This window comes from Crassostrea angulata, chromosome 10 (assembly GCF_025612915.1).
Source record: "Crassostrea angulata isolate pt1a10 chromosome 10, ASM2561291v2, whole genome shotgun sequence".
NCBI lineage: Eukaryota > Metazoa > Mollusca > Bivalvia > Ostreida > Ostreidae > Magallana > Magallana angulata.
Window position 1 is genome coordinate 18,182,281 of NC_069120.1, and position 23,233 is coordinate 18,205,513.

The 23,233-nt window shown below is 33.7% G+C and overlaps 4 protein-coding genes and 1 long non-coding RNA gene across 6 annotated transcripts; 1 reads left to right on the forward strand and 4 right to left on the reverse strand.

Annotated features, from left to right (window-relative positions):
• Positions 1-1,593: 1,593 nt before the first annotated feature.
• Positions 1,594-4,203, reverse strand: LOC128166604 (peptidyl-prolyl cis-trans isomerase FKBP1A-like). Its single transcript, XM_052831880.1, has 6 exons — positions 4,049-4,203; positions 3,252-3,299; positions 2,889-2,978; positions 2,699-2,721; positions 2,439-2,512; positions 1,594-2,115 (listed from the first exon to the last, which is right to left on the reverse strand). Exons 1-6 carry the CDS (start codon positions 4,083-4,085, stop codon positions 2,061-2,063), a joined length of 327 nt encoding a protein of 108 aa, XP_052687840.1. The 5' UTR covers positions 4,086-4,203; the 3' UTR covers positions 1,594-2,060.
• A 1,531-nt stretch (positions 4,204-5,734) lies between these two features.
• LOC128166606 (uncharacterized) lies at positions 5,735-8,143 on the reverse strand. Its single transcript, XR_008241161.1, has 2 exons — positions 8,006-8,143; positions 5,735-7,719 (listed from the first exon to the last, which is right to left on the reverse strand). It is a non-coding gene; the product is annotated as an uncharacterized LOC128166606 (long non-coding RNA).
• On the forward strand, positions 6,984-9,121 carry LOC128166602 (uncharacterized). Of its 2 annotated transcripts, XM_052831878.1 has the most exons (3): positions 6,984-7,067; positions 7,384-7,654; positions 7,933-9,121. In XM_052831878.1, the coding sequence occupies exons 1-3, from the start codon at positions 7,001-7,003 to the stop codon at positions 9,119-9,121; spliced, it is 1,527 nt and encodes a 508-aa protein (XP_052687838.1). In that variant the 5' UTR covers positions 6,984-7,000. The 2 variants fall into 2 exon arrangements, with proteins under 2 accessions (XP_052687838.1, XP_052687837.1); XM_052831877.1 differs by lacking the exon at positions 6,984-7,067 and having other exon boundaries at positions 7,305-7,654.
• A 6,179-nt stretch (positions 9,122-15,300) lies between these two features.
• LOC128166603 (uncharacterized) lies at positions 15,301-18,807 on the reverse strand. Its single transcript, XM_052831879.1, has 6 exons — positions 18,461-18,807; positions 17,526-17,573; positions 16,542-16,628; positions 16,430-16,452; positions 16,278-16,352; positions 15,301-16,151 (listed from the first exon to the last, which is right to left on the reverse strand). The coding sequence occupies exons 1-6, from the start codon at positions 18,546-18,548 to the stop codon at positions 15,453-15,455; spliced, it is 1,020 nt and encodes a 339-aa protein (XP_052687839.1). The 5' UTR covers positions 18,549-18,807; the 3' UTR covers positions 15,301-15,452.
• A 789-nt stretch (positions 18,808-19,596) lies between these two features.
• LOC128167572 (peptidyl-prolyl cis-trans isomerase FKBP1A-like) lies at positions 19,597-22,164 on the reverse strand. The gene is made up of 6 exons (XM_052833369.1): positions 21,909-22,164; positions 21,434-21,481; positions 21,002-21,082; positions 20,849-20,871; positions 19,957-20,030; positions 19,597-19,844 (listed from the first exon to the last, which is right to left on the reverse strand). Exons 1-6 carry the CDS (start codon positions 22,000-22,002, stop codon positions 19,745-19,747), a joined length of 420 nt encoding a protein of 139 aa, XP_052689329.1. The 5' UTR covers positions 22,003-22,164; the 3' UTR covers positions 19,597-19,744.
• Between the last annotated feature and the right edge of the window lie 1,069 nt (positions 22,165-23,233).

A 23,233-nucleotide genomic window follows, 5' to 3' on the forward strand; every position in this document is an offset into this window, starting at 1 on the left:
ATTGCATACATGTATCAATGCTCCTCTGCAACCCAAGTTGTAGAGGAGCAGGTATTCAACCTGCTTGATTTTTTTCCTTCTTATTATATAATTATCTTGTATAATTCAGTCTGAGTAAAGGCTCACCTAATACATACAGGTCTCTTCAAGAACGCTATAGGATACATGTACTCTATTTACACTTGGGCTTACATTCATTGCATTTTGCTTAAACTAATCACGGTTCAGAAATCAACTGACATTTTATACTGAGGTCTATATACTCATTTCTTGACGCAGATTTCCCGAATATGAAAAAGCAGTATCGGTTGTTACAGACCGATTATAAAATCAAAACCTAAGGTATGTAAAGCTATTTTTAGTAAAAAGTATTTTCCGTCCAAACACAGGTGTAGGCGAAATAATGGGAACATCTGTTTTATCTTGCATGTACTTAATTAATCTTTGATATTTAATTTCATTTTATTCAGGTTAATATATCACAGAATTACATGATTACACATATTAAATATAACAGATAGTTATATTTTTGAATTTCTTTCTTACCAAAGAAAAAACAATCATTTGGAAGATATAAATCATTACTTATGGCAGATATATCTCCGTATCTTTTAATCTCCGCCCCACATTTAAAAGCCATACACGAGCACATGTTTCTCCTTCAGCTCAAAATCTATCAATATGTGAAAGGAGATAATGTATCTCGCTGTGCTCATATGTAACTTCTAAAAAATTATAAGCTGATGTTGTTTACCAGATGTGAATTCGTTTCACAGTGTTACTCGTCTGTGCAAAGTGACATAGATTTCGATAAGCGTGTTCGAAATGATTATATAGGCAATTTACCTTCATTTGTAAAAATCCATTATTTGAAAGTTGTTAATGTATCATCAACTGATTTTTCATTTCTGATCGCAAAAATTTCTCCCAACTGAGGTGTGTTCAACATAGAGAGCGCTCGCCAAATTTTGTGTTGCAGGAATAAGGAATTTTAGCGAGCGCGCTCTGTTGAGCATGCCTCTGGTGAGAATATGGCGATAAATAGTCACGTGATATGTAAACGAGTCTTGTCCAGTCTGCTCATCTCCTTCATAAACATATCGTCTATTGCAACAAAGTCCACTCATTCTATTCATTCTTAGAGTGGCGTTGGAAGCAAATTGAAAGTGGTGTACAAAATCATAGATAATGCTTTAATCATGGCAATATAACTACCCAAGCTATCAACGCTAATCAGGATGTGTCATATTTATCCACTCTTGTTTTAAAATTATTAAAAGCATGGAAGATTTTCTATAATTCATTGCATAAAAGGGGGCCTATTTCATGTTTAGGAAAATCCTCCTTTTCCATGAAATACATGTAGTTGCATCTACTGTTTTTGTTGAAAAATTCAGGGAAGGTTCTAAAACTTTTAATCAAATTCACCAGTTTCTCCATGTCGCTCAGTGTTTTTTCTTTCTTTGAGCCCATAACAGAAATCATTAGATCAAAAGCAGCCGCACTTGCATCCTCAGTCTTAACTTTTTGTCCACCTGACCGGATTTTTGTTGTAATGCTTATGATTTTTCTTGTAGTTTGCACTGCAACGGCCATGGTTTTGCAGATTTTTATGCAAGAAGCTTCGGTAATGCATAAAATTAGCATGTTCTCTTATTTTCAAATAAATTCTATAACAAGCCTGTTTTTTAAATCCTTTTTTTATCATATTTTTTCCATTTACAACAAGAGACAAAATTGTTTCCATAAATTATAGCAACAAAATTAAAAATTTTGATACAAATGTTCTGTGTAAAAGTGAAAATAGAGAAAAAAAGAGTCAAAAATGTGAGATAACTATCAAATATCATGTTCACAGATTTTCAATTGTTCTTAAAAATGAATCATGTAGAAATATTACCAATCTCAATAGAACTTCGTTATCCATCAAACACAAGATGTTGAGAAAACTGATAAATGTTCCCAAAATGTTAAGTTACAATCAAACTACAGCACTACATGGAGTATAGAACACTTGATACATGGAGGTACTCTATCGCTGTGCCACTAGAACATGGCCTCTACTTCAGTCCTAAAAGTTCCACCTCGAAGATTAGAGTGGCATTGGGTGGTATAGTGCTCAGTGTTAAGGAAATTACTGACGATGCCACATGATCAATGCACAATGTGAAAAGCTTTACAGGTTCAAATGCATTTCAAAATATATATTGTTGTGTATATTTCACCTTTTAGAGGGACTCATAAGCAAACTTCTGAAAACGTATCAATTTGAACTTCTAAATCAGGAATGTTCCTGTAATTTTTTTTTCATTTACCTTCTGAAGGAACATATAAGCAGATTTCAAAACCACAGCATCTTAGCATCGTGATAATGGAATCAATTTAAACTTATCTATCAGAATAATTCATGAATTTTAGTTTTAGTTATAAAAGGATATACTCCGCCAACCCCACTTGGTCCATAGGCATAGTCGGGGGAGCATGTCAAAATAGCTTTCTCACCAACACTCATCTATAATAAAGAAAGTAAATTGATTTAATTACATTCTTGTTTAATTTTTCAACCATAAGAATTATCATAGCTACCAGTGCTTTCTGCATTATTTAGTTGCAATACTTTATGATGAGGCAGAATATTAAAGTTAGTAAATGTTACACAGTAAAATTTAAGATCCATATTAAAAGTTTGAATACATACTGTCATGACACCTTCATCCCATCCTGCCAAAGAAAAAAAAATCATAGAATTATTATGACCACCATCAAAAGAATATAGCTTTGGTATTAACCAAAGACAGCAATAAGAAAATGCATGTATTTGTCAATTTACTTGTATTCATTTGTGCGTAACACGGTATTACCCAGTAAATGTGTGTTTTAAAACTTACCTTTAATGACTTGGCTCATTCCAATTTTGAATTCAAAAGGCTTGCCCCTGTCTTTTGAGGAATCAAATTTCTTTCCATCAGTTAGAGTTCCTAATTGAAAAGGATGTTTGTTTATTTTCCAATGTGTATATATTTTTTTGTAGTACTAAAGGTAATTTTTAACATATTTTTCAAATTCTTTATATGTGGGCTGAATGGTAAGCATTAATTAAAATTGTTTACAATGACAAGAACAAGAATATAATGTAGAATTTTCATAAATTTCCATTGAAACTAATAAGATGGTAAGTTCTTTTTACAAATGTAGAATCAGAAACATGTTTAATTTATGGTACAGGAGAGAGAGAAAAACATAGAAAATACCTGTATAGTGCACAACAACTGTCTGTCCTTTCTCGGGGAAAGTCTTACCTTTAAAACAAAATTCATAATTTAAAATATCATGACATCTAACAAAATAAGCTTTACCACAAAGTGGAGGAAATCCCACTTCTAGTAGGCATGTCAGCAAGTACATGCAATGCTATACATAATATTGTACATTTCCTCCGCCGCTATAATCGTATAGACAGACACATACATGTATTGTTTCAAAATTCTTTTATAATATGTATAAAGGCTTAAGCAGCAGCTATAATAAAACAAACCCTGCATTTTAAGTTTGAAAAATTTGCTACATAAAAAATTATGCTCTCTAAATATGAAATAATTAAGAAAAATTGGAAGTTAGAAACTTTCTGAAAGAAACTTTGAGCTTTAATTCATGGCATGTATGATGTATACTAAAATTATGATTAAAGTTAATTCTAAAAAGTACGTAATAAAGAAATAAAGTCCATCTTAAGAGAATATTCCATTTTTACTTAAAACACTTTTAAAATTAAATACCGGAAAAATGGGATCTCTCCATGTAGGTATGCTTATATACAAGGGAAGACAATTCTAGTCCAAGTTGAATAAAATTAACAAAAGACATACATGATCCTCACTAATATATAAAGAAACTTTACATAGTTGTAAGGTTTTGGACAGTCTTGTGAGTCGACGACAAAAAGTAAACGGCACAAAAAACACGTGCCGTGGGGCTGGCATTAACCCGGTTTAAATCACTCCACCTCTTCCTAAAACTAAAACATTTATACATTAAGAATTATTCCTACCGTCTCCTTGTGCCAAAACTTGCTTTTCTACACCCATTGTATTAAACTTTCCGTTCTTGAATCAGAAAAGGAAGCAACCGTTGTCTAGCGATGCGGCTTATCGTTCAACGCCAGGCTGAAGTGACCTACTTAGCAAAACGGAAGTAAGGGAATTTTTTGTATAGTCTGTCCCAAGATTTTTTGGATGCAGATTTTGCACGATTACTCGATATTTATACATATCACTGAGTTAAAAAGATATCCATTCAATAATATGAAAAATTTCCAAGATATCTGCTATATTCATAGTTTTTCAAAGTCTAACAGTTAACCTACACAGCCAAAAATTCGATCCTTACGGGAATTTAACATTGGAGAAAATGGCTACCACTTCGGCAGGGGCCTGTCATTATTCACATAAGTTCGTGTCTATACGTAATTTTACGTTTGTGACGTATGTAACGTCGCGCACGTTGATCGCGTTCACGCTTACGTTCGGAAAGTTTCTGTACTTGCCGTTTAATTTAACACATCTGCTCCGAGAATAACCAAAAATATAGGCCTAATATAGTCTGCTTTTGACTTAAAAAAAACCCTTAAAAACAAGAAGAAGAAGAAGAAAAAAGATGCCTATGATTAAGGGTGGGAAGACAGTCAAGTGTATGGAGGTAAATTTTTTTCTTGCAACTCGAGTTTTTCCGATTTTATTGCAAAAAGGACTTCATTGTTTCTATTTATTCTACAGTATACACGTTAATGATATCAACGTAGCGTAATTTGAAACCGTTTAACGGTAAAATCTTCCATCCAAATGTTTTATTTCTCCATTATTTCTTTGAGATTAATACAGTATTTTGAAAACACATAGGCCTACCTTGAAATCATCGTTGAAACTATTCCTTACCCTCAGAAGAACAACACAATTATCATATTTTAAACGTCCATAGCAATCCAAAAGCAAGACCATATATCACCACCTGGACATAACACTGCAAGATTTGAATTTCAAGTTACATCCTCAACGTTTTTTTTGCTGTCTGCTTTGTATGATGTCACGAAAATTTGACCATGACCTTTGTATAAATACCAACAGGTACCATGTCATTTTAGACCCCAATTAATTAAATCCGTATACATAAAGAATACAGTGAAGTCATTTTTGTAAATCTGATATATCATGAGCCATTCACAACTTTCAATAACATGGAAATATTTTGGATTTCTTAAAAAAGGTGTATGGGGGTGTAAAATACAAGTTGTGAATGGACAAAGTTATATTCATATTACATGCATTGTTCTTGAAAATCACTTCAAATGTTTTAACAATATGAGCTATTCACAACTTATAATGATCAAAATTATGCTACATTAAGTTGTGAATGGACAAACAATTTAAATGCACAGGCGCCTGAGGTTTTTTTTTTTTTTTTTTACATTTTTATAATAAAATAATTCCATGTACTTGTCCATGTTCTATAATTAATATAATTACATGTATTATGTACATGGAATTATTTTGTTTAATATAGTACCAGTACACGGACTTATTTTCTTGTAAAAAATATTCAAAAAAAAATATCAGGTACCTGTGTGTAAATGCTATATATACATCTTGATCTTGATATATATAAGATAATTACATTAATGTGCAAAAAGCATTCTTTAATCAGATCAGTTAATTTGCATAAACAAACTGCAAGGGAAATAACAGCTTTAAAATTTTATTTCAATGAAGGGTTTGAAATTTAAAAACATATTAAAAATGAGCAATCATTGAATAATATTCATCATAAATCAAAATTTTCACATATTAGAAAAATTGCAAGTGCCAACATCTGTTTTCCATGAAAAATACTTTAAAATAGTAAAGGGAAAAAAAGAAAAACTGATATTCTTTGGTTTTTGAGTGTATATTCAGGTGTACTATCATACACCTGAATATATTTTCAACAAACATAAGATACTTGTCCTGCAAAATTTAATTTGTAATGAATAGAATAAACTGGAATACTATAAACAGGTATACACCATGGAGCATTTTTCTCAAAATGAACAATGCAATTTGACATATTTTAAAATAAATTTAAAATAAAGATACCCCTCCCCCCACACATTTTTGGGGACAGTTTAAAAAAAAGTAAGCTTAACCTATAGAACAAAATTTTAAAAAGGTTAAATTGGCAAGGATTTTTATTTTCACTTTCAAGGTCTGGGGTGCCATCCAAGTTCCTAGTATCACTGTGAACTTTTTAACATAGCTGTTTATTACTTACCGGTATATCTATGTTTGAAAAAGGCAAATTGATCCGATTCAGATATATGAAGATAACAGTGTGTTTAATGTTAAAATCATGCAATCTTAAAGCGTGTGCAGTAATGAATTTGACATCATTAAAATGCTCAATAGAATTCGATGTTTTTTGCTTTTCTGTAGGTTAATTTTATACATGATTAGGTATTGAATCAAATGAATACAGTGGCGTCGGAAGCAAATTGAAAGGGGGGAGGGGGCTAGACTAATCATCAGAAATCTGACAAGCAAAAAAAAAAACCTAATTCCCAAAATCATGAAAATTCTAATCCGTTTGGGAGGGGTATAACTATTACTCCAAAAAAGAATCTTACCTACCAAAAATTTTTTTTCTCCAGAATCATGAAAAATTCCTAATCCGTGGGTCCAATTTTCAATATCACTTTTGATATTTTATTTGATATTTAAATTTATGAACAATTATGCTTGCTGCGAGAAGAAGTGGGGGTGGGGGGGGGGGGGGGTTGGCCCCTCCCTGAATGGGGGGGGGGGGTGGCCCCTCCCTGATGCTATATGCCTAATGGTTAGGACTAACTTTACAAAAGCCCCCAGCCCCCTGCTTCCAACACCTATGCAATGATTCTAGTGTTCTTAATCTAAAACATGCATGTTCTTTTCTACAGCCTACAGATCTTTTAAAGAAGATATTTGAGCATTTTACCATGGAATGCAAGCAGGGGAGGGTGAAGAATATCAAAAACCCTTTGAAAAGACTCTCACTCGCAACTGGTAAAAATAAGTCTTTGTAAATAGAAAACTCATTAAATTCCTTTCAAAAATCGATATCCTTTTTGATACTTTGGATGCATTTATTTCCTAAAACAAATGATGAAAATTAAATTCAACATTGGCACAAAGCACCATGGATGACAACTTACATTCACAGATAGCAAGCCAGTAGGTTCTCTGAGTGACTTAGCTTAGACATAAATTTATAAAATTGTTAGCATGAATTTGTATTAATCCATGCAACACAAATGTTTTGTTTACATGGTACATGTACTAGTAAATACATATTTAATAAAATCTGTTTTTACATCTATAGGAATATCTGAGAATACTCTAAAGAGAAAAGTTATGCAAGACCCAGTTGATATGGTGGTGGAGGATTTGCAAGTCCCTGCTCCAAAGAAGAAACCTGGACCCGATAGGAAGCTGGATGACTTCGATGCAGACCTGGTGAAGAGGACCATCCATGACATGCAGTTGAAGGGCCAGTACGTTTCATTGCGCCAACTGTCGGATGTTCTGGTAGAAAAGGGAGTCAGGCTCTTCAAGTCTTCATTGGGGAGACTCGTGAAGGATCTTGGGTTCAGGTAAGCACATTAAGACAAATTACTTTGTCATGACGTAAAACTGAAGAGTCATATGCACTGCAGATCTGAAAAAATAAAAATTACAGGTAGACTTTACTAAAGCATATCATGGCCAATTAAACATGCCTCACAGGTCATGACGGTCCTGGAATACCAATACCAATAATTTTAACAGACTATGATGGACAAAGACCAATGACAATAAAACATTCAAACCAAAATAAAATTATGTGATGAAAAATGATAGGTGCATAACAACATGATATCCATTTTTTCAGGTTCTACAAAGCAGGTTCCAACCAACGCTACATTGGAGATCGGAATGACATCGTAAGTATGCGACATACTTACCTGAGGTCCATTAGGAAGTTTAGAGAGGAGGGTCGTCCTATTGTGTATTTGGATGAGACTTGGTTGAACACCAATCATGTAGCAAGGGGAGATTGGGTGGACTGTCCTAGGACATCTACCTCTGCCTTTGAGTCACATCGTGGAGGTCATGGGCGTTTTGTCCCATCTGGGAAAGGCTCTCGTCTGATAATTGTGGATGCAGGTTCTTCGGCTGTGGGCATGATCCCGGGATCTGCTCTCATTTTCGAGTCGAAAACAGGCAACCAGGATTATCATGATGAGATGAACTCGGAAAACTTTACGAAGTGGTTCACTGAGCAGTTGCTCCCTAACCTACCGGCTAATTCAGTCATAGTGATGGATAATGCTTCCTATCACAGTCATCTGGATCCTGAGTCTAAGTGTCCGACTTCGTCGACACCGAAGGCCGAGATCCAGTCTTGGCTTGATAGAAAGGGTATCCATTACGCCCCGGGAATGATCAAGGCTGAATTGATCACATTGGTGAAGCAACATAAGCCTCGTCCTAAATATGTTATAGACGATTTGGCTTCAAAGGCAGGTCACACAGTTTTGCGTCTACCTCCCTATCACTGTGAGCTTAATCCTATTGAGTTGGTCTGGGCTGAATTAAAAAGTTTCGTCGCCAGGAGCAATTCCACATTTAAGAAAGATAAAGTGAAGGAACTCTTTAATCAGGCTAGATCAACTTATGGGGTTGAGAAGTGGCGTAAGGTAGAGAGTCACGTGATAAGAGAGGTCGAAGAAAAACTGTGGAAACTCGACGGAGTCCAGGATGAGGAGGTTGCTCCTGTGGTCATAGACTTGACGGACTTGGAAAACAGTGACAGTGACATGGACACAGATTCTGGTGATGACGAAAATGACTCTGACTCTGACGAATCCATGGGCTTCGTTGAGGAGTCTGACAATGAAGTCACTTGTTGCATATGTGGTGATTACAATGCTCCTGGAAAGTCTCGAAAGATTGTTTGGGTTGAGTGTGAGGTGTGTAAGAGGTGGAGTCACCGCATATGTACCAAGCCCTCTCTAAAGTCAGGTAAGTGTGTCCAATGTTGGAACGCTTTGTATGGACTGAATCCAGCTCCTTCATGAGCCTTCCCATGGTCTCTGGAGAACTGCTCCCTTTTAAAGGTAAAAGAAAGAAAATTAATCACTGATTTACACCTAATTTCATAATTAATTTTCAATTTTCAAAAGTGGCGTACCAGTATTCTTTACATGTAGTCCCACATAATTTGGGGGAAAACATATTTGAAAACATCTAAAAGAATATTTTACGTACCGGTAATGTAGCTTATCTTTTGTTATTCTGACAGAAACACAACATTCCAAATATTTTAAAATGTTGTGTCTTTAAGGTCAGACGCGACCTACCTTCAATTATTTTGTAAAAACAATTTCTCATATCCGCAGTTTTCGTGGATTGCCTAAATTTTACAGGTTCATGGGGACATAATTTCGTGTATTCTCTTAAACCTACGAAGGAAATATGACTTTATTACCCTTATATATTCATTCGTGGAAGATGTTGATTCGTGGATGAGAGGTACCCACGAATTCAACGAAAATTGAGCAACCACGAAATCTAATGATTCCACAGTATACAATGTATGTATTATTTATTAACGAACTGGTAATTTAAACTTTTTTGGAAATTTTGTATCAGTGATTAGTTTCATTTCTTTATTTATGGGACTGCTATTTATAACTAAGCATCTTTAATTAGTTTTTTTACAGGTAAATATGATAATTGACAAGTATATTTTACCTGAATTACCTCTCTTTGAACAATGAGGATTAAATAATATACTGAATACTGTTTGAAATAATTTTTAAAAACTTTAATCCTTCTCTTCAACAAATATTCATTCTTCAAGTTTGTCTCGACTTTCATAATATTTAAAACAGTAAAGTTGTCCATCCAGCACCCAGAGTACTAGTATTGCTCACATAAATAAATATTTTGTATACTTTTTGGTACGAGACAAAATATCATTTGATAAATCATAATTGATGCATCTGAGACCTATTAATATATTTGAATTTTCAAAGGGGTATGGGCCCCTACCTTCTAGATCTGTCTTGTAGCATGATATGATGACTACAAATGAATGATGAATTCAATGTGCTAATAATGCATGCTTGTTTAGGGTGATCAAACATAATACAACTCCCAAATTAATCTACAAATGATTTCTACTTGTACAAATGATCTTTTCCATCCATTGTTAATCTTTTTCATTGATTTCAATGACTATATATATATGAAGATGGTAAGTTATAAAAGCAGTCCCAATACTGAACTAGTATACCTGACTTTTGAGAAGTGAAACTTCAACTATTCTTCTTCTGCATGTTATGAATGGCTTCGTCAGCAGATCTTCATCTATAGTATCAATCTTCCTATAGCGATCAGCTCTCTCTTTGTAACAGGGACTTCCATTATAATACCTGTATATATGTTATTCAAGTTCAATCACAATTATGTATTACCAGTAGCTTCCTCCCCACACGTTTTGTAAATTTTGTGATTAATATGAATTTATAAATTAAATTGATTTAATTACATGTAATGACTGTGATGTTGCATATCTGTGATTTGTTGCTTACTTTACAAATACAAGTAACCTTTTTTTGCTTCTTTGTTGTTGAATTTGAAATTGTAAATTTCAATAATAATTATTACATGTAATGGCTGTGATATTTCATATCTGTGATTTGGTTGCTTACTTTATAAACAAAAGTAACCTCATTTTGCTGCTTTATTGTTGATGAATTTGAAATTGTAAATTTCAATTATATTTATCACATGTAATGGCTGTGATATTTCATATCTGTGATTGTTTGCTTACTTTAAAAATACAAGTAACCTCATTTTGCTGCTTTAATTGTTGTTGAATTTGTAAATATCAATTATATTTATCACATGTAATGACTGTGATATCGCATATCTGTGTTTGGTTGCTTATTTTATAAAAACAAGTAACCTCATTTTGCTGCTTTAATTGTTGTTGAATTTGCAATTATAAATTTCAATTATAATAATTACATGTAATGACTGTGATATTGCACATCTTTGATTAGTTGCTTAGTTTACAAATACAAGTAACTTCATTCTGCCGATTTGTTGTTGAATTTGAAATTGATAATTTCCATTATTAATATCACATGTAAAGACTGTGATGCTGCACATCTGTGATAATATAATATCAAACATCTAATTTTAACTTCACATCTATCATTATAAAATATATTGTTAATGATTATCTTTCATGTTATAATGAAAACAAAAGGTTTGATCATGAATGACCTCTGTACAAAATAAACATTATAAAATTATAATTACATTTCTCCTTGTTGTTTTTTTTTTTTTTTTAAACTATGTTTAATACTATAATGTAGATGCTGAATGGGATTAATATGGATATTAGCTGTAAATTGCAAGTTGCTAAAAATTTTAATAACAATTTCTGCTTTGTATACATGTACTTGTAGTTCAGCAATATTTTGTCCTATTGATGACTTCTTGAACTAGTTTCAATTGATGAATATTCTTGCTGTTCAAAATTTTAAAACAGCTGGCATATTAATATTGATTTAAATTTTTCAGCTTGCTCGAATTAGATGACCTCTGATGTTTGTAATTGGATCTTGCATAAGGCCAAAGTAAAATTATTGTTTGTTTGGAATTGCCTTACACCTCATTGAAATTCCCCTCCCCCATGATGAAATTTTATTTGCGAAAAAAAAGTTTTTATATGGAGATTTTTCTTTTTATCAAAATTTGATAAGATAAATTTCAAATTTGAAAAAAAAATCCCCACTCTCCTGGGTCTAGAAACCTCCATGCGGCAATTCTAAACAAACTTTTTTAAGAATGGCATAAAAAAATATATAATTCTATAACATATTAAAAGAAACTATTTCATTAATGAAATTATATTATCATTTAAAGCCATAAATGGAACAGGAAACAAAATACTGCAGATATCAGATAATTCTTTGGCTTATGGTTGGTAATTTACATGAAACGAATTATCTTACATATCTTGGCCTGGTTATTATAACCATTAATAACAGTATAAAATTAAAATAAATAAATACAATTCTATTTTTAAATTTCAAAAGTAAGGTAAAATACATGTTTAGAAATTGAACTAATTAATCAATAAACAATTAAAATTTTAAGCTGTGGGCTAGAGAAAAGCAATGAACAAAATTTCAAGAAGAATGCTCTTTTATAATGCTGATTCTTTGAATGTTTTCCACCCCTACTTTCATTCACATGATATAATCATTGGCCCACAGATTTACAAGTGTGCCAACGTCAAATTAACAGTAGGTTATTGTCAAGTTTGTGAGGATTTCAATCTATTCCTGTTTAATATATTAAGTGATTAATTTAACGGTATGTGTTCAACAAAAACTCACAGGGGTACCCTACTTTCGCTTTCGCACTGCAGATTCATTTATAAACAAGTTACAACTGAAGTATTATGATTGCTCTTATTATCAAACCATTTACGATACATAGAATAAAATATTAACATACCTTTGTAAAAAGCTTTCCATTTGCGCTGTCATTGAAACGTTCACAGTCCCAACAGTCACTTATCATGCTTAAAATATCAGCGCATCGTAACTTATACGTATCGATATATAGGTCATCATTAGTTGTACTGCATCACACTCGGATTTATGTTTTCCTGACTTAGAATTTACAAAAGGATAACTAACAGTCTCGATAAATAGCTAAATTATCATTTATATTTGCACAGATTAAATAAAACATTATGTTTTATTTTTTTTTCGATTTATTTTAAAGCGCATGAAAAATAATAACTACTCCCTCGTACGCTTGGCAGCAATGGCCGAAATTAACATTGTAAAGTCCCGTAGACTTTGAAAATCGGCTCATACATAACTAATGGAACATTTATGCGGTCAGTTACCTGTTATTTTGTTTGGAAATTTTTGTTAGCGTTTAATTTTATTCATTTTACTAAAAAATTCTCTGACATTTATTAAAAATTGTCAAAATATCCCGGAACCGAGAACCTGGGACAGACTATAGTCGGATATTTTTGGAACGTAACGCGAATGTGACCGCTTTTATCCAGAAAGTTTCTGCCAAGACTTGTTAAATATGCACTGCACACGGACCACATCGTTCAACCGAATTCATTTCCTATGGTAGCCTAAAGCTGGGGTAGAGGAGGTGGAGTCGGCCCATAGTTAAAGAAAAAAAAAGAACATTCGTTGTATTAAGTTGGCGCAAATTCACTTTGTGCAAAGGCGGATTGAACTTTTTTTTGTGCTAATTTTGTGAAAACAATTAAAAATCTACTAACTGGACATCGCTTTTTATATGAATCTAGATACGCATAAACTAGAAGGAAAATTGACGTAAATAAATGAAGCCTCAGAAAATGTATCCATGAATGATGACAAACCTAGATACATCAGTAGGCATAAGCCTGGAATTTTTCAAAGTACGTTAAATTTGCGACCAAATCAACCCACTTTGAAAAAATGAATTTAAAAGTGCGTTATTAGGATACATTAACATTTTGATTTAAGACGTTTAGTTAGGACTTCACGATTTTTGTCAAAATTTGTTTTTCCGTTTCAATGTCTATAGCTTTGGTAGGGCATTTTCTAATACTCAACCAAAATTTGAGTGTAAGTCGTTGAGATGTTAATTAATGACATACAAAGCTTTCAGTTCTTTGTTATGTTAAAAAATTTCAGTTCATGTTTTTGATGAAATTTTGAACGAAAATTCCTGGATCAAACCCAAAATTAATAAGAAATGAAAAACGCTACAGGTAGGCCTATTGTTTATTTATGTTAAAAAATGAACTAGAATTTTAAAAATCAGCTTTAAAAAGATCTTTTATTGATATAATTGAAAATTTATAGGAACTGATAAACGCTACAGGGACTTATGGTGGCATATCTCTGCCCCTTGTGTACAAGTTATTTTTCTATCAAATATGTTGACATGCAAGATAAATATGTTGACATGCAAGATGGTTATGTCAACATGCAACATAACTTTGTCGACATGCAAGATAATTGCAATCTAATGAAAATTATTAAAAATGTCAAATATCGCCAACATGTGACATCCAAGATGCGAAATGCAACCTATTTATGTCGACATGCAACTTATTTATGTAAACATGCAAGATAAATATGCTGACATGCAACTAATTCATGTCAACATGCAACTTCGTTATGTTCACATGCAACTTATTTATGTCGACATGCACTTTAGTTATGTTCACATGCTACTTATTTATGTCAACATGCAACTTAGTTATGTTCACATGCGAGATAAATATGTTGACATGCAACTTATAAGTTGCATGTCTGCATAAATAAGTTGCATGTCGACATAAAGAAATTGCACCTTAACATAAATAAGTTGCATGTCAACATATTCATCTCGCATGTTAACATAAATAAGTTGCATGCCGACATAAATAAGTAGCATCTAGCATCTTGCATGTCACATGTTGACGAGATTTTAGATTTGTTGAGATTTTATAAAAATTTTATTTGATACAATTTTCTTGCATATCAACATAGATATGTTGCATGTTGACATAACTATCTAGCATGTCAACATACTTATCTTGCATGTCGACATATTTGATAGAAAAATAACTTGCACATAAGGGGCAGAGATATGCCACCATAGATTCTTGATCCTTTTAAGTAATAATATTTGCAGGAAAATAAGATTTGTTAGATTTTATGGCCGTCATGCCCTTTCATTTAATTTCAATTTTTGTCGTAACATCGTTAATGTTATGTGGGAATGTAAGCTATGTGAGTAAACTACCTTTTTGCATCATAATATCTAAATCTGAAAATTTGTATAATATTTTTGCCAAATCATGGGTTTTTTATTTTTTTTTTGGGGGGGGGGGGGGTTATTTTAAATCATAAGTAAATAAAAGCTCTACAGCCATTCTTAAACTTTTCTTCATTAATTCATAAGATATGATAATATCTTTCAAAAACTAATTTACTGGCGATCCTCTTAACTGTATACTTTGAGTAGCTATGTTACGGGTCATGGGGGTTTGTACAATACTTTGATGCCAAATCTATTTGTCTTACACGTCATTTACGTTTAAGTAAAGTCTAGTGCAGCTAAAGTTCATAACTGTAAGGACATTCATTGACTAGGTTGAGTCTATCTGTCGAAATAGTTCGTAAATAAGTGAATGATTTTGTATGAAATAAACAGAAACAGCAGATTTGGAAGTTTGTTTTATATAATGGTATTGTGATACAATATGTACATATTTATGTAAATATCACTCAGAATAACGATGAAGTTGTGTCGTGTGACAACCGATCATACACACAGTTCTAATGCAGTAACTGTCAATCAGTCCAAAAACACGCGCTATCCTGTCTGCCCGACTTGTGACACAAAATTTGTATTCCCCATCGGCATGCCTACTCCTCGGGTTTGACCAACACCCATCCCGATCTGTTGGGACGCTGGTTGTTGCTGGATACCAATTGTTTGTGCAAACTGAGGTTGTTGTTGCATAACCGTTCGTGCAGCGAACTGTTGCTGTGGAGCTTGTGCTGCAAGAAGTTGTTGTTGCGTTTGTAACGTGTTTAAAGCATTAAATGTCTGCGAACCAGGTTGCGCCATGAATTGTTGCTGTTGCTGAGGCTGTTGTTGCTGTGCGCCTGCTGCAGCAGCAGCTGCGTTCAACTGTTGTATCAAACTGGCCTGATTAAACTGCTGATTTTGTTGTTGGGTTAACAGGGGGTTCATTGCTTGAGTTCCAAACATTCCAGTCTGAATTCCACCGGCGGTTGCTATTCCTCCTGCTGTGTTCGTCTGTCCCATCAACGCAGTACCCGAGGTCTGTTGTGGGAAGTTTATCGCCGTCTGTCCTGCTTGTCGCCCGACTTGTCCGCCAATAGCACTCTGTCCTGTCTGAGTTGCTTGAATGTTGGCCTGGACATTTTGGGTTGCAGCAGCGTTGCTTTGGATCAAAGAGTTCCCTTGTCCCTGAGCGTCCCCCCGCTTAACGTCCACTATTTCCACGTCAAATATCAGAGTCGCAAACGGTGGAATGGGTGGGTTTTTGAAAACAGATAAGGAGTTTTGCTTTACGATAGAAATAAATCAAGAAACAAATATTCAGCACAACATCATAATGAAAAACAAAATGCATTAGGCAAGAGACAGAAGCTTGTTTATGAAAGGATATGACTGGGGTATCCCGGTGTCTCCGTATGCGTCGTCATAGGTTATAATGACCCGGGCCTTCTGTCCTTTGCTCATCTGAAAAACATGCGATATGTGGTAGCGTAAATGGCGTTTTAAAAAAAATCTATTTCAATCACCAGTCTTGTACTTACATATCGGACCATTACATCCCAACCTGAAAGAAACAAACGATTTTTATATTTTAATTTGCATTGCAGTTTAAGTAGAGATGATAAACTCATATCACGTATCACACGGACTTACCATTTATGACTGATCCCTGTCCCACCACAAAATCGAACGGAGACCGACCACGTGACGTGTCAAAGATTCTGGAGTCGGTCAGTCGACCTATGTATCAGAAAAAGAATAATAAGTAACTTAAAGTACAAATTCGTCTACTATTTTGAATCAAATTACATATATATATATATATATATATATATGTCAGTAAATCATTTTTAGAAGGGTTTTGTTGTTCTCGGATCTTGCTAAGAGTTTTTGGAAGCAATAAAAATATGTGTACATGCATGTACATCCTTCTGCTAGATACTTATAGTTCTAGTAAGTGGGACATAAGCTGTATGTTTTCACAAATAATATTGAGACTTCATAAGCAGACTGAAATCTGCTTAACTAACAGGTCTGATGCTTTTTGGGAACATTTGATGTTTTGTTGTTCTTATATTCCTTAGAACGTAATAACGCGAACCATGAAGTCTACACAGAGGGCCATTAACAACCAAACCATGTATCATATCGTGTAACAACACAAATACATACAGTATGACGACATGTCAATAAGTTTGAACTGTTTCTCATAGAATCAATATTATTGCAAAATGCAAAGTAAGCATCTCTGAGCGAATTCATTGTGTTGTAAAACAGGCGTATAATCCTCAAATAAAATTATGCAGAATCAGTGATTTTTTATCATGATTCATGGTGCTGCACATGTTCACCGCAAATCTATTTCTGCAAAGTTTCTGCAAAGTTTAGTTAAGCATAGGAAATAATTTGTATATAAAACATTAGATGTCATTTTCCTTAAAACAATGGACATTTCACAAAATTTGACAGGTTAATTACACTTAATCAACTTTACTTATGCTGTACACAATTCGTATTGTCACTTGAACGCATTTTAAACTACGACTGTCAGAAAAAACCCAGGGATTTTCGCAACAAATTTTTATGAAACAATAAAGGTGTATAATATCAATAATGGTAAGAAGGTAACAAGCTCACCTGTGTAGTGGACAGACACCGTGTCTCCGTCTTTGGGTATTGTTTTATCTGGGGGTAAAGAAAGTGAAAGCATCAATGTAAGCAAGAAAATATCGTTTTATTTGTTTTTTAAAGAAAACTGTTGAAGATTAGATTGAAAAAAAAAATCTTTCATAATAAAGATTTACTTAACACGAATTTCAAATGTTTATAGATATCGATCATAATATCACTGACATTATAACTTTCTTTTGAAAATCCTGACGTAATACTAGTAGTAGTTACAGACAGGTGTACACACATTGTAATTTATTCAAGGTCACAAGGTGAGTACTTAGAAATGTAAAAGGTGTATGATTATTTTTCAACATAAAAAGCAAATTGTTTAATTGACCTTACAAATTAAATTCGTTATAAAATTAACATGCCAAGTACATAAATAAGGTTCTGACACAAATTTGCTTCGTTTTATATTATTGAAAGATAACATAATATATAAAGATAGATGTTTTGATATTCAATTCCTATAAACCATAACGCATTGCTAGTATGCGATAGCCCCTCGATCCACTAAAAAATCTTATTCAATATCAAAATGTAAAATGCATTACAAATTCGTTCTTAAATGCATAAATCCCCATTAATTTAAAACACATTCTGTGTCCGTAATATTTACGATACTGAAGAAAAGTTCATCGGGTTTTCAAATACAACATTATCAGTATTTCACTTTATCTAGAATTTGAATCATTCATTTTCAATTTCCACTACATTATATATCATGCATATTCATTTTTGCGTCGACACCCAATATTATTAAAGCATTCCTGCAATTATTGCTTTATGTCTCAATCTGTTCATGCCTTTGAGGCAGTATCTTACTAATGTATTAACACTTATACGACATGTACATGAAATATAAGTAAGACGGAAAATCAATTTGCAAAAATTCTTACCGTCCCCAACCTTTGTTGTTCTAATTTCAACACGACCTTCGCCTAGTCCAAAGAGAAGCACCAAGAACAGAAATACAGGAGGGTCCATGTTTTAGTCCAGTTACAAACCTCGCAGATCAGATAAAGCAATACACTCACGTGCAATTAATCAAAGCGGTCAGTAAGGCAAAAAATTGACAAGGGACAGACGGAATATCACTATCTGACCTTAACTGACCAATCAAACACTCGAGAGACGCTCGAAAAAATGTTAAACCGCTCCTTCAGAGTATTTCTCTGTGTTTTGTTCGTGCACTCACAGACCAAGGATAATTTAATAAATAGTTGTAACGACGACCTTAGTCGTTTCAGAACTGGCGATGATATGATGACAGACCAATTTGTAGCGGCGACATCAAGGGATCGCGGAAGAACATGATTCATGATTACATCCATGCAAGTTATTTGCATGCGTCGTTGTGTAATTCAGTGGAAAAGAAGACAAATGTCTTCATGAATAGTTAAAGTACGAATGAATGAATATAATTACTTATACATGATTTTAATTAGCTCTACTTAGCTCTCATAATGATATGGTGACCATTTCCACTTATATCGACTTAACACATATATTACTACGAAACATTCGAGTTCTGCAAAGGTGCCCACTTTCTCCATAAGTTTTAAATATTAAGGGAACGCATAACAATAAATTACATACACGTATATTTGTATTTATGGAATGGCGATCATATAATTGAGATCTAGCTAACAAAAACACCATCGTCATGAAAACGTCAGCATGCCTTCGTCTGATGATCGTTTAATGGTCGATTAACGCCAGTTTTTTGTTACCGCCAACTCCTCTTCCAGTTTTAAGCATAAATACAAACAGGATTGTATCTTACGCAGACAACTTCCTGAATCATCATATAGCTACAGTTATACTAAGAGGACTGGTACGGTACTTGGCTGTTGCCTGGTCCTATTCATAGCAGTTCAATTTATTAAAAGAAGAGCGTTTTAACAAATTACAATATGATGAATATCAGATCCTCGATCCCCTCCTAATTTTATTTATTGTCGCTATCCGATTTTAATCAAATTGATCAATCTTATATACCAGTCTACATTGAATCAAATTAAAACTCTTTGGAGAATAGCCACATTTCTTTTATTACTATAGAATTTACCAAAATAAAAAAGTGGAAATCTGAAGGATTATTACACATGGAAAAATGTGTACATATATACTGCTGGACTCCCATCAGACCAGTCAGTTTGTTCAGTGTTAGGGCCTCGTTGCTAGTTAGCGATGACCACGTCTTCTAGAGAGATGTACAAAGGTTTGTTCCAGGCATCCACCAAGTGAAGCTCAAAGACCAGGGGGGTGTTCGGTGGAATCGTAACACCAGTCAAGGATCAACTGTATGTTTTCGTTAATTTCAAATCACTTATAATTATCATAAGATCATAAATTTTATAATTATCAGCTCTGATAACCAAACAAAGGATATAGTCCTGGCTTCCCCTCCTCTCCGTAAGCCAAGTCCGAAGTTGCGCTCAACTGACAGATTTCTCCTTTACTCATCTAAAATTTTGAAAATTGTTACAGAATGATGTTCAATGAAATAAATGTTGCCAAATAAGACGGATTCAATAAGCCAAGATCATTCAAATTCTGTATTATGATATACTGGTATTTCATGATGTTTAATTTGAAGACAAAAATAAACAAAAAGAATACCTTTACCCCTGTTCATTCTTTTTCGGTCTTATTTGAAAGTTGCTTTAAAAGACTGCGAATATCTTGACGGGAATTTGATTGCTAGATGAATTTATCAAATACGACGGTACATGACGTTTATCATCGCAAAATACGGGGACGGGGGTGGGGTGGGGTGGGGGTGGGGGTCGAAGCCACTCTTAGTACGTTATATCATTATGGTATGGGCATATTTCTAATGTCTTTCTTTCCCTGTATGAAGACCAAGTACAAGTGATTTGGTATCATCAAGGTTATATATATACATTATCGACGATTCAATCGCGAGTATTAGTATCAGTACTAATGAACTAAGTAGTCAATATCTTTGCCCAAAATAAAAGACTAATATATGAATAAAGATAAATTTGAAATTTTCGACCGTAATCGATGATTCAAACTTAATTACTTTAGTCGATCAGTTTTATCAATTTAATTAAGTGCGCCGTCCCAATCATCAAGTGCAATGCAGACAGCATAATAAAACAATCGAGCCATAGCTTGATAAATGACAAGGCCACAACAGTTCAAATCTTATTGGATAAATCTCCAAAAGCGCATTAATTTCAATCTAATACTGAACGAAATAGATTCTTTGTTTTTTTTAATTAAGTTAAATTATTCAAATCTTAGATCATACTCACACTTTTGACGCCTTCGTTCAGAGCTATGATAGAAAAAAAACAAGAATATTTAATTAAAAAGGAAAATATAAGACAAACACTGTAAGATGTCAATTTTACCATTACCAATGTTGGATCCGCGCCTTGGCTGACAGAATTTCACACTTTACTCACCAGGGATGGATTCACCAACGACAAAGAACAGGGGTTTTCTTCCTTTGGAACTGTCAATCACAGTGCCATTCTCAAACATCTCTGTCAAAAATCCAAATGTCATTTCATATTAAAAGTCAATAAACGGCACTTGCCTAATATTCTTACTTCAACACACACTACCTAATTATCTACTACTGTATGAAATATGCTGGAACACTGTGACTAAACTAACAAACGATAAAGCAACTTAGGTTTTATACTACTATAAACTAAGAATACTTCTTTATTTTAAAATGACCACCTGTATTCGTTTGCAAACCCTGTCTTTTCGTTTTATTGTGAAGAGCTCATTTTACAAGGTTGACAAATATTACAAATACATGTATACACGTGCCTACACTAATAGTATCGATCTAGAATTTCAACAATAACATGTGGCGGACAAAATACCTGTGTAATGCACCATCACTGTCCACCTGTCCTCTGGGTACGTTTTACCTGCAATTTGAAAGTTATTTCAGTCTCTTGTACTGCACCATTCTGATCATCGTCGGTTGTTGATGGACGTACCACATCCATTCAGAACCGTGGTTTGCGACGGTTAAAGTAGAACAATTCTACATGGCATTCAAATATGTTCTTTTGAAATATTTTATAACATTTAGAAATGAACAGGTATTTCAATTAATGTTAAAGTCAACATATATCTCATCATTAGCAATTTGTTTAATATTAATTGTAAAATTTGATAAAAGGAGGAAATGCAATGCTTTGGGGACGTAGTTCAACGAACACAAACCTTCAAAACATTTTACCATCTCATTATTCTTCATGATGTAACTAAACTTAAACCTTATCAATGAGAGTGTCCATTGTGTGTGTGTGTGTGTGTGTGTGTGTGTGTGTGTGTGTAGTTTATACATACCATCACCTGGTACTATGATGTCCTTTTGAAGCCCACCAAGAACACCCATACACTGTAGCACGAGGACAACACACACCAGAAATTTACCCTCCATGTTTCACTACAGATGGAAAGTTCAAGCTGAAACGTGAGATAGAAAGTTCAAACTGAAATGTGGAAAAGTGAATCACAAGAAACTAAAGGGAAAAAAACATCAATCATTAAACAACGCCTTAAGCGGTTCACTTCCTTTGGAGTTCCTTGTACAAAGCAATTAAAGATGCGCAGGTTAGGGACGGCCCACGTAATTTAATGAAATCTTCTAACCTTTTGATTTTGATTCTAAAATCTGACACTTATAATTTACCAAACTACTAGTTTATGAATTATTAACTCTGAATATATATGTGAAAGCCGTGTACAAAGCCTTGCGGAATCTAAACATATCCTTCGAATGGTCATCATTTTATTACCTGACACGTGTCATTTCGTAGAAAAGAAACTGTTAAGTAGAATGTTTAACTATCGTAGCACGGAGGCAGAAGCTGAAGGCATTGCTCTAAATAAACAACATCCTCCTTCTAAATGAAGGGTTGTTTTTTTTCCTGGGCAAGCTTGTTACGGTTAAATCTGCAAGACATCGTGTTGGAATCCAAACAATCAGCTCCTTCCCTTTTAACTAGAGGGGAATGAGGTGCCAGCCTTCAATAAAAAGAGGTGTAGCGCCTTTTCCCTCATCTTCGGCTAGCCAACGGTTTTTCGTCCACTCCGCCCTTTCGAGCTTAATTGGATTTGATCACGCCCCGACCTAAATTATCACCTCACAATACTCAAAGAATGATTCCTTATTCCTTAGAAGATAACTAAACTATACAGGAAAATCGCATGGCTTTTAAACGGGGAAGGCGATAATTGATATTTTCATATACTGAGTAAAGTAAAAGGTCATTCCCTATGTAAGATTTTAAAAATAATGTGTCTACAGTTGTTGGAGCCCCCTTTTTGAGAGAGAGAGAGAGAGAGAGAGAGAGAGAGAGAGAGAGAGAGAGGTGTCTCGATCTAATTTACTTAGATCTGTTACGATGTGGCTATGATACAGTGTGTGAATTTTTTGTGTTATAAAAAAGTGGGCGGTAGAGAGGGTATAAATGTATTTACTTACATTATCAATTTTTGAACTGCCTGGTAATTATTATTTATTTCATATAGCTCATTGAAAAAAAAAACCTAACTGGTTGACAACCAACTGTACATGTTTTTATGTATTCGTTAAAAAGTGGACATATATTTCATAGTACATAAATGAAAAAATATATAAAGTTTTTAAGATATTTACTTAATTGAAC

What these genes read in the sequence shown, in the direction of transcription:
- LOC128166604 (XM_052831880.1), bottom strand. Translation starts at nt 4,085, where the DNA reads ATGGGTGTAGAAAAGCAAGTTTTGGCACAAGGAGACG. An exon ending in AGTTTTGGCACAAGGAGACG is followed by an intron (nt 3,300 to 4,048) that starts GTAGGAATAATT and finishes TTTGTTTTAAAG; the next exon opens with GTAAGACTTTCCCCGAGAAA. An exon ending in CCAAGTGGGGTTGGCGGAGT is followed by an intron (nt 2,116 to 2,438) that starts ATATCCTTTTAT and finishes AACACTGAGCAC; the next exon opens with TATACCACCCAATGCCACTC.
- LOC128166602 (XM_052831877.1), top strand. Translation starts at nt 7,305, where the DNA reads ATGCAACACAAATGTTTTGTTTACATGGTACATGTACTAGTAAATACA. An exon ending in GTGAAGGATCTTGGGTTCAG is followed by an intron (nt 7,655 to 7,932) that starts GTAAGCACATTA and finishes CCATTTTTTCAG; the next exon opens with GTTCTACAAAGCAGGTTCCA.
- LOC128166603 (XM_052831879.1), bottom strand. Translation starts at nt 18,548, where the DNA reads ATGGACCCTCCTGTATTTCTGTTCTTGGTGCTTCTCTTTGGACTAGGC. An exon ending in GGTGTCTGTCCACTACACAG is followed by an intron (nt 16,629 to 17,525) that starts GTGAGCTTGTTA and finishes TCTGATACATAG; the next exon opens with GTCGACTGACCGACTCCAGA. An exon ending in ACACCGGGATACCCCAGTCA is followed by an intron (nt 16,152 to 16,277) that starts TATCCTTTCATA and finishes TCTGTTTTCAAA; the next exon opens with AACCCACCCATTCCACCGTT.
- LOC128167572 (XM_052833369.1), bottom strand. Translation starts at nt 22,002, where the DNA reads ATGGAGGGTAAATTTCTGGTGTGTGTTGTCCTCGTGCTACAGTGTATG. An exon ending in AGTGATGGTGCATTACACAG is followed by an intron (nt 21,083 to 21,433) that starts GTATTTTGTCCG and finishes GATTTTTGACAG; the next exon opens with AGATGTTTGAGAATGGCACT. An exon ending in GAGGAGGGGAAGCCAGGACT is followed by an intron (nt 19,845 to 19,956) that starts ATATCCTTTGTT and finishes GACTGGTGTTAC; the next exon opens with GATTCCACCGAACACCCCCC.